This window comes from Trachypithecus francoisi, unplaced genomic scaffold (genome assembly GCF_009764315.1).
Source record: "Trachypithecus francoisi isolate TF-2019V2 unplaced genomic scaffold, Tfra_2.0 Lachesis_group2, whole genome shotgun sequence".
In the NCBI taxonomy this organism is placed as follows: Eukaryota; Metazoa; Chordata; class Mammalia; order Primates; family Cercopithecidae; genus Trachypithecus; species Trachypithecus francoisi.
The window spans coordinates 42,540,224-42,556,139 of NW_022681465.1; the positions used below are offsets into that span (position 1 = coordinate 42,540,224).

Below are 15,916 nucleotides of genomic sequence, written 5' to 3' on the forward strand. Positions count from 1 at the left end.
TAGCTGTTCTAAATTTGCCCCTTAAAATCTGTAAAATGTCGCCCGCCAGGACACTTCAAGGCATAATCCCTTCTGAATGTGGTCCTTCATTAAGCGTCCCGTATGATTTGGTCCCAGTGACCTAGCTGAGGTAATCGTGTCTAACAGCACAGCTTCCGGGAGAGGCGAGAAAAATCCTTCCCCACCCCGCCCCCAACCCCCTTGGGAGGCAAGAAAACAGGCGCTGTGGGGTGGATGGCAGCTGATCCCGCGCGCAGGGAAAACCAATCCCCGCGCGCGCCGAGTCTCGGGGAGGTGGGTGGTTTCCCGGAGGGAGAGGGAGTGGCCCTTCCCGCCCAGCGCTTCTATTGGCTCGGAGAGGCGGAGGCCTCGGGCGTCCAGCCGCGCCTTGAGCGACCCCGGGACAGATGCGGGCCGCGTCCCCGCGTCGGGAGAGGGATGGAGACTTAGGCCGGAGACGCCCCGACGCCGCGGATAGCTAAGTCTGAGTTCCTCTGAGCTGGGGGTGCAAGTGACCCCGCAGCCCCAGGTGTGCCCTGAGAGGCGGCGGCGCGCGCCCGCGAGGGGGCGGGGCCCTGGCTGAGAGGCGGGGCGCGGGCGCCTGGGGCGGGGCGCGGGCGCCTGGGGCGGGGCGGGGTGGTAGCCAGCCGGAGCTAGGCCTGGCCCTAGCCGCGCTCACCGCGGCCGGCACCGCGTGGCCACCTGGTAACCGAATGTGTGGTTCTTTGCAGGCACCGACCGTCACGAGCTAACTTCCTGGAAGAGCTTCCCGTCTATTTTCAAATTCTTTACCGAAGCCTCAGAAGCCAAGATCAGCTCCCTGAAGCCGGCTGTGACGCGCCGCTCGCACCGCATCAAGCACGAAGAGCTGTAAGAGGAGCGAGCGCGACGGGGGAGGCCACCCTGGCGCACGCACCCGCACCCGCACCCGCACCCTCCTCACTGCTTGTGTCGTCGAGCGGACTCCCAGCCCCTCATTAGATTGTTTTCTTCCCAGAGCACAGGGTCGTGATATATACATCTAAATAGCGTTTTGCATTATTTCTAGATGAGTGCAACTGTCAAAGCAATATGGGTTCACTGGTCGTGCTTCCTGTGGGCTGAGCGCGGGCTGAGTGCCGCCCGTCAGCGCTCAGATTAAGGCTGACAGCGCCCTGCCTGGCGCGGCTAGCGCGGCTCTAATTGCCCTGACCTAGCCCGCGCGGGCGCTGCAGAGCGGGCGGCGTCGGCGTGGTCCTAGCGCCCGCTATAGCGCAGCCGCTGCTGCTTTCACCTCCTTAATCATGTCCATCTTTCCCTGCTCTCAACTGGAGCAAACTTTTATTCCCGACTTCAGATTTCCATTTTAACTAGGTTTTTCCCTGAGAGCATCTTATTACCCACCTCTTTTTTTTTTTTAGGAAGTTCTGCACACATGCTCCAAGCCAATTTCAAATTCAGAACATAAATGCCATGATGTACCATGTAGTTTGGGGAGTGCAAATTGTTCTCTCCCTATTTTCATTTCGGGACCAGGAAAAAAAAAAAAAGGAAAACTTTGCATAAAAATCTATAAAGTACTGAATCCGCATTACTGCTGAAAATTTTTTTGCCAGCTGTTTGTGAGAGTTTACACAAGTCTCTGATTTCAGAAGACACTGTTAAAACCGAAACAATGATGGGCAGCTCTTTTAAGTGTAGGTGTAAAAAGTCCCATTTTCAATGAAATTTCCAACTGTTATCACTGGAATTGACTTTACTTTTTAAATATATAATGTGTACTGAGTGGCATTGTAATTTAGATATAACTCACTTAAGTTTTGCTTTTTAAATCTCTCTGTGGAGAAAGATTGTTGTTGTTAATCCTTTCCAGAATGATCTATTCTGAGCTTTCTTGGAGTTAGGCACTTCTAGGGAGAGAATTTTTTTATTGTCATCAGGAAACTAAACCTATGTGCTCTGCAGCCTTTTTCTTCTGAAAGGCTAAGTGGGGCTAAAATTATCCTTTTAGTTTTCTGCTTTAACAATAAGAGAAGGACTTGATGTGAAAGAATTTCTTCTCTCAGTCCAATGGTATAATTTTTAGCACTCTGCTTCCTCTGTAGGGTTTAGCCCTACAGTTTGAACAATTAAGTATTTTAATCCAGCTAAGATGTGGCCAACACTGTGAAATACAGGAGATGTTCAGGTTTTGCTAACTTTTTGATTAAAATCTTAAATTTTCACATTTTTTTAATTACTTGACAAGTTTAATTACCTAGTAAAGATTGTTTCTAATAGATGAGAACATGAATTTAATAGTTTTCATCCTTTTTTAATAATGCAACAATTAATATGCCTGCCTTATTTCAGGACATGATAAAATGTACCCAAAATGACTTAGAACTGTCTAATGCCTCAGAAAAGTAACTTAAAATCAACCACTTCGTGCTTAAATGTTTTTATATTATGAACCAATTTCAACAAGTTTTAAAGCTGTTAATATCTCATTGCTGTGTTTGACATACAAGTACATTCATTAGTTCTATAGTTTTAATGATGACAAAGTAATCTTTCTTCAGTGGTCAGGTATGCATATATTTTGGTGTTACTTAAGCAAAATCAACTATATGGGAGGAAAAATCAAAATGGCATTTTATTCAGCTACTGGATGGCTTAAAATGAGTAAACCCCAACAACATCAAGCACATTTGTCTGTGATATTGACCCTTTTTATCCAATCTTTACTACTTTAGAAGTACTGGTGAACTGTGTAAAATAATGATATCTTCCAGTGAGAGATTCAAGAATAGATGTGAATATATTTTTCAAGGTATTATAAATTGTGTCGTGTTTTCAGTATATGAAAATGTTGACAGGAAACAATTTTATAGCATTTATAAAAAACCAACACTTCTGCAATGCTAAATTTGTGAAGCTTCTGCACCTAAATTAGAGCAAAATAAATATGCTCAGTTTATAAACCAAATCACTCCTATTCCTTCTCTCAAATCATCTCTCCTCTTTTTAAACCTTTACTTATAACTAGAATAAATCACTATTTAATTGCCTCTAATACTTTAAAACTACTGGATGGTTAGGCCTTGTTTAACTATCTATAGAGAACTATTTGCAAACTTAAGTTGTGTAAATGTAATTTCTACTTGTGAATCTGAGCTGTAGCAGCCCAGAGGGAGCTAGGCAAACTTCCAGACCACCAACTGATAAGTGATCAGATCCTTTGTAATGCAGGATTTTTAACCTGTTGATTATGGGTTTGTTGATATAAATGTAATAATGTTCACCTCGATTTTCCTGGAGTGACAACCAGCAGTTGGTACTAGCCCACCTGCATGAGTGCCGCCAGTGTTAACAATATCTTTGATCTTCTTCTTCCCCATTTTTGTTTCCTCAAACAGGTTTTTAGGAGAGTGGACATTTAAAGTCAGGATGTGGACTTTTTATTTTAATTTTATACTTAATTCTTAGAACAAGTAGAATGGGAAAGGAGTGACTGATAAATCTAAGATTCAAAATAGTCCTGTCGAAACTTAAAGGCCAGATTATTGCTTTAGAGCTTTCTGTAGATACCTAGCCATCCAGTCGTTAAACATTTTCATGGATATTTGAAAAGAAGACCGTGTACTTGTAATAACTGTTCTTTTCTCGACTTTCTGCCTTGTGCTTTGACCTGGATTGCATTATTATTGCTTATTCAAAGAATAAAAAGGAAAGCACAAGCTTTTCCTGTATATTTCCATTTCCATTTTAAAATAACAATTTTCCCAACAACAGTGATGTTGTTATTCTTGCTCAGAAGAATTCTTGCTTATTCACCAATTGCATAGAGATTTTTTAAAGCAAAAACGTAAAAGGAAGGATGAAACAGCATCCATCAATATTTTAAACCTTATGGTTACTTTTTATTTCTGTTAGTATTGCTGTAAGGTAATATTCTAACTTCAGTTGAGTCACTATTTGGCTTGCACCTTTTACAAAGCTAACATTTATAAGACAGTTGTTTTTAATATCTAAAATACCTCCTTAGCAAGGAAATCTGAACAACCTATCGTTAAACTGTTGTTTATAAAATAAACTTGAATATGCCATAAATAAATATGTTTTCCAAGAGGAGTCTGGTGAGATTAAGTTGCCTTCAAGTTTGTGTATACAGGTTCTTGATGTACTGTGTTCAATCTGAAAATAACTTACATTTCTTTTACAGCTTTCTTAAAACCTTTAGCCCCTTTTAGAGATATGTTAACTGTATTATCCGTGCTAATAAGTTAGATTTTGTTTGTTTCTCTGGATTATCTGCGGTTCCAATCCAAACACGTGTCTCTTGTTATAATCATATTTTTTACTGTAAACTGACAGGTTCCTGTTGATGTCTGTAATCCTAATTCGTTTAAGAAAGAGTACTACTACAGAAAGTGTAAAAATTTCTCAAAAACTTTCCATATGCCTCTGTGGAGAAAAAAAAAAAGTCTTTAAATAAATGTGAGACACTCTCATCTTTGAAATATGGGTGGCAAAAAGGGGGATGATGGTGGTGGTTATTTTATTATTACTTATTAGTGGCTGTAATAATATAAAATAAAAGACTCCAGGAGGTACTCCCTTTCAAAAATTGAATACTTTCCTTCCTTCCTTGTATAGAATGACTGAGTGGGAGTCTCTTGAATTGTTCGTCTTCCTTTTATCTAATATTCTATTAATCTCCAAAAAGATCAGTTTGAGTCTGGGAAAGGGTTTTTAATCAACACTTCACAGAGCTTAAAGCTACCCTACCTAAAGCGTCAGCTTTGTTAGGCGGTTTTAGATTTAAAGCATTGCAACTGTCATGCACTGTACTAAAAGTAAAGAATGTACACCAAGTGGAAGATGTTGAAAAGAGGGAAATAGCACAAAGTCGATTAACGGAGATTCGAGAATAGAAGTAGCCATCAAAGCATTCCAGCATTTATCTCAAAATCTATGTAAGTTTTTTTTTAAAAAAAAAAAAAAGCAACAATGATAGTTTTAAACCACACACTTAGGAAGGATGAATGTTGATTTAATTGATTCATTTGGATCGATGTTTTTAAAGTTTCACACCACTGATCTTTCATGTAGTGATGTCTTTAGCAGTCAGTGGTCTGACATGAGCCTTCTCAGATTTCATCAGTGGGACTCTCCATGACATCTAAAATTATGCAACAGCCTGTGCAATGGTAACTTTAGAATTGAGAGACCTTGATTCCAAAGAGCATGATTAGATTGAAAAACTTTGTTAATTCCCAGCACAAAGGTTTTAGAGAAGTAATAACTGTAAAATGAACTGCAAAGCTTAAAATCACCAAATGTTAAATAGTTGACTTTAATTGCTAGATAGGAGAAAGTCATCCTGAAAGTCTGACCATGAAGTGGATACCACACAGTGACCAGTATTTTCCCCTGGAATATAAAAAACTTGAAAGTGGAAGTTTGACTTAGTCCCTGAGGCCTTCTAAGCAACTTTTCCCAGTCCTTCGCCTTGAGATTTGTGAAAAACCTTTCACTATATCCTTTGTATTGTTGGAGTTGAGTTCTGTTTGAAACAGACATGAAACATGTTTCTAGAAAGAAATCTAGGGAAGTCCTGCATCTTTCCTTTTAGATCATTCATCTTTCTCTTCCTTGGCTATTACCTCGGCTAATATGGAGAACTGTCATAGGTAAAATAATGTTGAAGTGTACTTTGTGGTCAGCGTGCAATACCAATACAAAGAATCTGAAATGAAAAGACAACCAACACCCCAAGAATGCTATGTCTCTTTTTAAAGTTTACAATTTGAATAATGAATTTGGATAGAAACTTGGCAGGAAAACAAACCATGGCACCCTCACATCACCAACCATTTTCACTTTTCTGTCCAATTTCAGAGTGCATGTGTTTGTGAGTATTTCACTAGATCAGTGACAGCTCTTTATTTGCATAATTATATGCTCTGGTCTGAAGAGAAAACTAACCCCCAAATTTCATGGGTCACCAAACTGCAACAATCAATGTTTTATCACGTATGCTAAGCAAAATCTAAGAAGCTATATGAAGTTTCTTCGGGAGTTTTTACTCCTCAGAAAATTAAAGAGTTTTTCTCTCCTGAATAGATTCAAAATCTTTCCAAGTTCTTTGTAACTGAATTCTGTTTGAAGGCAAAACTAGAGATTAACATGTAGATCTGGATCGTAGACTCACTAGCATTACTTCAAAGTGGCTTAAGAAGAGCAACATTTTGGGTGCACTAAACTTTTAAATGCTAAGCACTGTCCTTCATGCTCTGAGGAAAAAAAATCACTGGTCAAATTATGATTAGCCAAAATGAAGTTCGATTAACTACAAGTGAGTATACAGTTTATTTTCTTCTTTAGAATAACTCAAGATTTAAAAAAAGAAAGAGCTACCTAATTGAAAATATATATATGTCTCATACACACATATCCATCCATGAGGTACATGTGCCCATTGCTGTCCATTTCACCTGAAATACACAGACAACATATACAATCTATGTCTTTTCAATGCCTATAATATAGTAGATGTTCTGTATATGTTGGTTACCATGAATGTTTGTAAACTTCTGTTAAATAAATTTTTCATCTTCAAATCTGCAAGGCATTGGAATAAATATTTCAAAGCTTCAAGTTCATTGAACCTGTAAATTATCTGTATGTAATATGCATTTGTGTGTAAGGTTGGCTTTATTTCATTAAAGAAAAATTTTATTTAAACTGTTGGTATCTTTACTTTGTAGGCAATCTGCCACATTTGAAATACTATAAGGGATAAAGACACACGCAGAGAGAGACTTTTTATGGAGTTATTAAAATCCTGGAAAATATACCTTTACCTAGATTATTAAGGAATATACTAGGTGCATGATTTAATTCTGCAAAGGGCCTTAGATATGAATTTCATTTCAGAGCATGCAATACAGTGCCTTTTATTTGAAGTGATCTGTCAGTTTCTTATCAGGCAGTTTACTGTCATCAACAAAAACATCAGGAAAAAAAGAAACATTTAAGGGAAAAATTTTTCCCTTAAAGAATTGCATAGTTTTGAAGTATTTTATTCTCTGTCTGAAGAAGGATGAGAGGGCTTTAGGTCAGGCATCAGAAATTTCCTAAAATGTTCTTATTCTTTCAAGTGAAAAAGAAACCAGGTCTCCCAATTTTTTAACTACAGTTGAATTCCAAACGAAAGACGTTTACCTGCTCTTGAACCTAAAAAATGTAAACCTCTGCTTGTCATGGAACACTACCCAGGACCACCACATCTCATGTTGGTTACTGTTCTTACTGAAATGTTCAGCAAGTTATAACCCCTCTGCTACTCCTCCCCCCCCATCATCTACCTCCCCAGAAATTGCTGTTTTGACTGAAGATCTTGGATTCCTCTAGGTGAAAATTCCTCAAAATTGAATCTGTAAAAACAAATCCAAGTTTAGCATTTTTATCAAAATGGAATTTGTAAGCAAATGAGTCAAAATATAAGGTTAGGGTTAGGAACTATGTGTCTCTGAGTTAAATTAAATACATTTTATTTTTTACATGGTATAAATCCTTCTAAGGAAAATAATACACAATATTTAGACCTATTTATTATTTTCTCTCTATTTGACCTCTGTAGGAACATTGCTTAGAGTGTCAGATAAGGCTCTCAGTTTTCCTCTCTGCCAAAGATGCAGAAAAATTTGTTATTTCCCACTGAATTCCACACATGAGGGGATTGACCCTGTAGCGATAAGGCCTAGGTTTTCTCTTTTTATCCTTTTCATTTCTTTTTACTCACATACCACCAAATCCCATTGTGTCTGAAAAAGGTGCCTCTGATCCAGTTCATCTTCATGTACCTCCAAATAATTTTTCAAAGGTTTATTTTATTTTTTTATCCATAATTAAATAAATGGCTTTTTTCCAATAAATGTTCACACCTTCTCTGCGTACTTGGATAATCAGGATTTATCAACTGAAGAAATATTGATGGTTTGTTGTGGTGGTTTTTTTTGGTTCCTCCCCTCCCCACTCCCCATTTTTGCTTTTGCTTTTGCTTTGCATCAATAAATTACTTAATATCATCCCCTGGAGTAACCACCTCTAAAAATAACGCTACCACAGAGTGTCACAATTTGGCTTTCATACAGATTTGAAAAAAACCATTAAAATTGCATTGATCTCACAAATATTGATCTAGTGCTTGATATCAAATATCAGACGAGATGCTGTCAGTTGCTGCTGATTATTGTGTCAGCTGTTTGAATTCATGTCCCTTTCCTTCTTCATTGTCACATGGATTCCAGTTGCGGAGGCTAAGTAAGATTTTCTTGATTAAAACAAGTTCAATTACTTTCCTGTTTTTCACATTTCTGGTTGAGCCAAACACAGTTTAATAGTCTACCTGAAATTTTGGCACGCGGTATGTCTGTACGTGTGTGTAACAAGAGTGTGATTCAGTTCCTAGGTTATGTGTCTATTTAGCCTAATCTTGAAATAATTTTACACTGTATTCTCCTTTATTTCTGATCACCTGTATTTTAAAAAATAAAATTTGTTTTTTTAAAAAATGAATTATTAGAGTACCATTTTATAACTCAGAATGAAACCTTAACCATTTCTAATTTATACACACACACACTACAATAGCAAATTGCTCCTTTTATTCTTGCTGACAAAAATGTAACTATAGCATTTGGCAGGTATGGAGTTTAGAGAATTGTTTAAGTGAAATTGAATCTATATATATTTAATACTGTCTCAGTAAACTCATGTTATCTAGAAGGTTAAGTCATGCTGTGCTTTTATTTTCCATCAAATCTGGAAACAGCTAATTGCCCCTGGATATGTTTAGTTTCAAATCAAGTCTCAAATCATCCTTTTTCTTTCCTCCTTACTCTTTACTTTGTACACCAAGAATTGCTGATTACACTACTTTGAAAAATGGAACACTTTAAAGAAGAAGCTACCAGTTAACACTGCTGTCTAAGCAGTAATGACTGAAATAAGGAATAGAACCCCCATAAAGTACAATTTAAATTGTACAGCCACGTTTGTATTTTCTACATTCGCAGGGAGAACAAAAAAATCTAGCCGCACGAGTTGTTGGTGTCCCTTTCCCTTTTATACACTTGAGCTCGGTTTGGGGACAGCAAAGCGAAATGAAGCCGTGCTCTCCCCAGCACCATGGACAGCGCCCAGCGCCCCCCCCACCCCCCCGCCCCCTTCCCTCTCCCCTTCCTTGGCCAGAACCCCAAAGTTGTGGCCCTCGCCTGATTCCTCTCTCCGACCACTCCCCCGCCACAGCAAACTGGCTCCCGAAATCTTAAGATCTGAGCCTAAAGCGACAGTGACTTTAAAGAATATGCAGTTTGTGGGTGAAGAGTCTTGCTTGCTCCAAGCCGGTGTTAGATCGCCCAGAGTTTATACAACATTTGCCTGCGAATCTCCTTGAATTTACGTCTAGTCGAAGCTGAAAGCAGCGCCACTCTTGTCATTTCTATGGCAGGGCTCCCCGTCCTCCTTACCCCCGACTTTTCTGTGGCCAACTTTTCGCCACCACCCATAGCTGGCAGGAGCTGTACATGACTGCACTTTAAGAGGTCTGTACTGCGAGCACATTCTTCCTGGGCTCTGGATCTCAATCTCGAGAGATCTGCATTCCAGAAGATCTAAGTCCATACCCGGCCAGCCCTTGGTCCCACGGCTCTGCCAGTGGCTGGAGCTGTCTGACTGGCTCGGGTGCGCCCAGGCACTGGTTAATTACCTCCTGGAGAGAGGCGGCTCCGCTGCGGGCGCCCGGCCCGCCGCGCTAAAGAGCCTGACGGCAACTTACTTGACAGCACCAAAAAGGGGACACGTCTGGCTCAGTACCCATCACCTCTTCTCCTACTTGCAGCCCTTAAGTCCAAGCTGTGCTTTTCGGCACATCTCCCTGTTTGGCTCTCTTTTTTGCTGTCGCGTTAAGCAAAGTACAATAAAGGAAGATCAGTTCCGTGTGGTATCTTTTTCATTGCGTGGTCTCCCTGGCAACACTTAAGTTGCCACTCCTAAGACAAGACTAGTTTTTTGTTAATTTCAAATTGCACCTTGCTATATTGAAACTCTCCTCACTTGCTGGGTTTTGAGTGAAATCCCTTCCCTCGCATCAGGACCCCATTCTGGTCACCTACTCTTTTGAACTGATGTTGGGGACGAAAATACTAGGTTTAGAGTAGGTGAAACGGCCAAAACCAAATTTCTATTAAATATCAATTGTACTGAAATAACTTCAAACCAACTTCATCCAAACTATGCTGGAAAGAGTCAGGAATAAGTGAAAAGGGGGAGAACCCTAATATCTTAACTTAACGGGTTTCTTGCCTATAAAATGCCCTCAATAAATTTATTTGAAAACTGCTTCTGTATAGTAACATGAACTACAATACATTTCAGGATAAATTATTATCTATTTGCCATAGTATTGCAAGGAAAATTTTCAGTAAACTAAGGCAAAAATTTAGCTTCAAAACACTTTATTTTTATGTCCCATAAGACATACAAATATTTTATTAACTCCTTGATGGGTTAACAATTTAGTTTGTTTTCTCGGAACAGCCATCATCAACACACTGCTTTCTCATAGCACTGCTTGCACAAACTTTCTGTCTTGTCGTATTTTGCAAAGTAACTGCTGAATTCTCTTCAAATATTTTTTTTCCCCGTAGTTTGGTCATTTTTTCCATCTCAAGAGTCATTTTGCCCAAATACTAAGATAAATACATGCTACTAGACAAACTCAGCCATGCCCTAAACTAAACTAGCAACACGACCCTCCCACGAAAACGGGGAACAACTCACGTTAGCTAACGCAGTTTGGCATCTGAAGTGTGCAGCGTAGCAAAGACCTGTTGAATAATAGTGACTTGAAGACTCGAATATTCTAGACTAGGATCCATCTCTCACTATCTAAACCTGCAACTGAAATATCTACCTAATGTTTGCATATCTTTGGCCAGTACCCTTTTGGGGAGCTTCCATGAGCTGAGTTTCCCTCCATCTTTGGATAAATTCGTTCTAGCCTTCCGGAGTTCAGGAGCAAGCAAAGGGAATCAGGTGCAGAGAAAGACATGAGGTTTTCCTCTGTCAGGGCTAGGGGAGTTGTGGAGATTTGGGGTGGAATGGACAGCCCTTATTGAACTCCTGAGTGCCTAAGGTTTACTCTCTCAGTCTGGGTTTTGGGAATCGCTTTCTTTCACGAGGGATTTCCTTTATGACTTGGAGGAAAGGAGTAGTTACGACCTGCATTTCATTAATCAAGAATGTCTTACGTTTTTTAAAGAAAGTATACTCCTAATCCAGTTTCAGAATGACTTTTCTGGATTATTGTAAGTACGTCAGGAACTCCCAGACTTGAGTAGAAATTTCAGAACCACTTTTGCCAGAGAAAAATGTGAAGAAAAGAAGCATGGGAAACTCATTTTCTTTATAATAAATCAGAACATTGAGGATACTGATCAGGTCCCCCTGAGAGGAGCATCTTCAGTGATGTTTGCTCGCCATCTGTGTGTGTTCAGTGAAACTTTAAACCATTTTACAGCATAGATGACTATTTTTTTCCTTATTATCCAAGCGTTTGTTTTAATTCCAACCCTTCTATTCCATAGGATTGCTGCTGTTAAATCCATTTTTTTCCCTCTTCAAAGTCTTTTAAAATAAGTTTCCTTATCTCTTGCCCATTTGTCAATGTCAAATATACACTGCCTATTTAGTTAAAGAAAATTGTGTATTTCATATGTTATAAAAGAACAGCTTCTTTATTTGGTTTCTTGGAAATCAATAATCTCTTAAACGTTTGCCAAGACCCCTTGGGGAAGGAGAGATGTAAACAATAACTACCAAACTTCAACATGACAATATCGGTTAAAATCTGCAGGATGATCATTCGAATGCAGAGAGGTAAAGGGGGATGACTTCAAACTCCCGCGATTAAGGAAGAAGGGACCCCAGGTGTCTGATGCCTGGCTCCATCCTCTGCAACTTGCAAGGGAGTTACCTTGGAAAGTGGGGAGTTAATTCTAAACTTGTTTACCAGGCATTTTAGTAGCCACGCTGGTCTTCAAATAATTTAATTGGGAGGTGGCTGGATGACCACAGAGAGGTTGCAAAAGATAGTTACCCCCATTAAAAGAAATACCATGATTTCAGTCTTTCCTGACATAATTAAAGGCTTTGGTAACACTCCTTTATTTTGCCTCATGCTGTGAAAAAAATCACTTACTTCTCCAGCAAGTGAAACTTTAAAATAAATCCTGCAGTTTAATTTTTGTTTTTAAAAGTTAGTAGGTATACGAGGAAACAGAGAAAGCATTAGAACAACTGAGTTACACTTCAGCTATTTAGCAGTGTAACATTAGAGGGAAGAATACAGCCAGTTTCCAACCTAGCCAACTTTTAAAACTACATGTGTTCCTGGAAAATAATACCCGACTAGAGTCAATTCGCATGAGATTCCAAGCTAGGATCTCAAGAAGGTAATAAAATACATGAAATTTATTGAATAAATGGTTGGGGAGGATTTGTAAGCGTTTGATGATCTAGTGATCTATTAGAAGCATAATGCACTCAAATTTGAATTTTCATGATCAACTTTCAACCTGAAAAAATGAGAGCCATTTGCTTAACTTAATCTGGAACATATGTTTGCACCAGTAGCAGGTTTTTTTGGTGTATGGCTGGGGCTGATCAAGTTGTAAATTTTCTGCTTTAGGTTTTCAGCGCCTGCTAGTTTCAGCCTAACACCTAGAGAGAGACTTTGCGGGGTTCTTCACCAAAGCAGCCAAGGTTTGACAAAAGGTTTCCAAACCACCCAGCTCTGTGTGTTGTTAATTTCCCCCAAAGGTAGAACATTTCTTACAATTAGTTTCCAAATCCTAAAAGCAAGTAACAAGTTAAACTCTCCCATGTCCAAGTGTTTAAAGTTATAAAGAGATATTTTTCTTTAATGTGCAACCATTGCCTTCCTCACCTGCAATCCTTTCTTTAAAAAACAGACAATGGTATGAGAGCAATGGGTGCTGTGAAAATGACATCTTCATTCGACAAAACAATATTCAAGTCTTTTTGGCTTATCTTAATTTTTTCCACCAGAAACTTAGAACTACTGATTTTCTATCTTCATGCTTCAACACAAAGGAATCCCCCCAAAAGTGTTTTGAATATCTGAGAAGAATCATTTAGTGATTGAAATAAATATACATTAGAATCCACAAGTCATGCTTCTTGTGAAACAAGCTGTGTAGTGACTTTCATTACTAATATTAACATATATCTCTTTGTAGACATAAATTTTTAGTACTTGGGCTATAAAAAATCATAATACTTTTTCAATCAATTAATGCTATCTCATAATGACAAATGAAAGTAATAAGTTCCCCAAATCAGCCTGATTCATCTTTGAGTGAGAATGGGGAGTAGTGGTGGGAGAGGGTGGTGCACTCTAGTGGGAAACTTTAAAGATTGTAAATCACCATCTGGACCTGCTGAGTTGTCCTCTTGAAAACCTCAATCAGACTCTTGGAGGAAAGTTACTAAGGTGCCTTTTTAAGTGTACCAGAACAGGTAATTAAACCACAAATGTGCCCTAAATTTAGGTGCAGAGTTTCCCTGAATTTCATTATTATATAGATTAAGACTGGCAGCTCCCACCTGGACAATACCTTAATCAAAAAGAGAACAAGTGTGAAGAAAACAAGGGCAATAATAACATTACCAGCACTGTACTAATCAAATGCCCACAAATAGCTCAGAACAACGGTGCTAAAAAGCCGCTTTAATTCTGAAACAGAAAGTCCTGAGACACCGAGCGCCATCTAGCAAGCAAAGTTAGAATCAAAGTACGCCTGAGTCAAGCACAGAGCACAGAGGGAGAGGGGATGGCGAGGTAAAGGGGGACTTCGAGATCACTTGCTGTGATTTAACCGTCTGCCAAGTCTCACCTGGGCCCAGAGCTACCTGCAAGTTTCTGCTCTTCGCCTCACCGACCAGCTCAAATAAACTTAACGACTGAGGTGAGACAGACCATTCTGCCTCCAGCCAAGGCTAAAGGACAGCTCCTCGCAGGATTGCTTATTGTCTTTAATTAGAACAGGCCGCCTCTCCAAACCCTCCTACCACCTCCTCAAAGCCAGCCCAGTGTCTAACTAGTTTTGCACCTTCTTATCCAAATGGGGACAAAGAGCAGTGCCTGAAAGGCTCACCTTGAGCTGAAATGATTCCCAGGGCTTCAGCGCAGAGGAAAGCGCATCGCTGGGAAAACATAGCACGATTTGAGAAGTCATTCTGAGTTTACAAGGCTGCCCAGATGCCTCCTGACAGGCGATCTGAGCTCTCTCCGAGTGGCATAAGACACAGATTTACTTAACAAGCCACTGATGGTCATGGAAATGGAATGCTGCCTCCTAAATATATAATGCTATAACTTTAGTCTTCTCCAGGCAACTGGGTCTTTGATATTTCCTTTGGCTGAAGAAAAGTCAAAGGTAGCTAGAAAGCTGCCAATACCCCTGTTAGTGTGTAGCCTGAAGGGGGTGGGGTTAAAGCACTTTTAAAAAATAATTTTAAAGTTTGAATAATATTACTTAATTATATGAAAATTCTTTGGAACTGGGCTAACAATGTAACTACCAAATAAAGCTTCTGGGATTTCAATGTGAAGAAAGTAAAGAATAATCTGCTGATTTCTGTAGAGGCAGGAACCCCATATTTTTCTTTTAAACCAGCCGGTCTGAATTGATAAGACTGGGAGAGTTCATCTCAATAATATGTCTGCTTTCTAAAGAGTCTTTCTGGAATTTCATTTTAAGGCTGGAAAAGAATCCGCGTATATACATGCTAGTCTTAAACTTCTCTTAATTTCCTGCTATTGAATATTGCCTCTATAATAGCTCATTGATTCACATTGTTCTTAGAATACAGAGCCAGAGCTAGGCTTTTCTATTGTTCTTTCCTCATCTCCACCACCCCACACACAATTTTCTCCCAATGAAGTGAAGCTTTGTAAAATAACGACAAAAACAAAAACAAAAAAATTAGAAAATGAAATATTAAAATATTCCTGTTGAATATCAAATGCTACTCCAATCTCAGGTTTGCTGAGATTATGTTCATTGCTCCTCAATGAACATAAGCACAATAGATATGAAGTAACAGTCCTCTTGATTTTTCTACTGTGCTATTTGCTGTGCAAAACAACCACGTTAAGAATAAAGGAAGCATGAGATAAGAATATGCTCAACACGCTCACAGGTCATAGTACTTACAGGAAAAAAAACTCAGAAAAATCACTATCCACCCAACAAACCTAAGCCAATAAAGAGAGACTTCATAGTTTAACCAACAATTTAGAACACATCTAAAACATTTCTACTAAACCTCCTTGTCTCCTTATGCCTGAAAATATGTGTAAAGATCTGAGGATGGACAGTAGACCCAATTCATGCTCTCTCTTATTTCCTTCTCCCTCTCCGAAGTTCAGAGGAAAAGTTCCCAGGGCAGTCTTGCCTCTGGATGTCAATAAAAATTTAACTTTGTGTGTGTGTGTGTGTGTGTGTGTGTGTTGTTAAATAGTACATTTCTCCCATCAAGGTCTTCTTAAACACGGAACCTTCTCCTAGACAGGGTACCCAGCTGTTTAATTTAACATTGATTTATTGCTTTTAAAAGTAAATTTACACACATGCCAGCAGCGCTTCGTTTTGTTTCCCCAGACTCTGAGATTTATTTTCTACTTAGCGCTTGTCTGACAAAACAATGTCCTTTAACTTTGTTACACATCGATGAGGAAATCTGTCTTATTTTTGTTCAGATTTATTGCTGTGTTACTTGTGGGGACTTTTGTGATCCAGAAAGGCTCAGGTCCGAAAATAAATAGAAAATTAAAGACTTGATCACAAAATAATGATCAAAA

General features: G+C 39.1%; 1 protein-coding gene across 12 annotated transcripts in view; it reads left to right on the plus strand.

Annotated features, from left to right (window-relative positions):
* FAM172A (family with sequence similarity 172 member A) overlaps nt 1-6,708 on the plus strand; it is a 523,432-nt gene extending 516,724 nt beyond the window's left edge. For all 12 annotated transcript variants that reach the window (XM_033179131.1, XM_033179140.1, XM_033179122.1 and 9 more), the window contains one exon: nt 732-6,708. In XM_033179131.1, the coding sequence (XP_033035022.1) occupies nt 732-981 (250 nt within the window). In that variant the 3' untranslated portion in view covers nt 982-6,708. The remainder of the gene's footprint in view (nt 1-731) is intronic.
* The last annotated feature ends 9,208 nt before the right edge of the window (nt 6,709-15,916 follow it).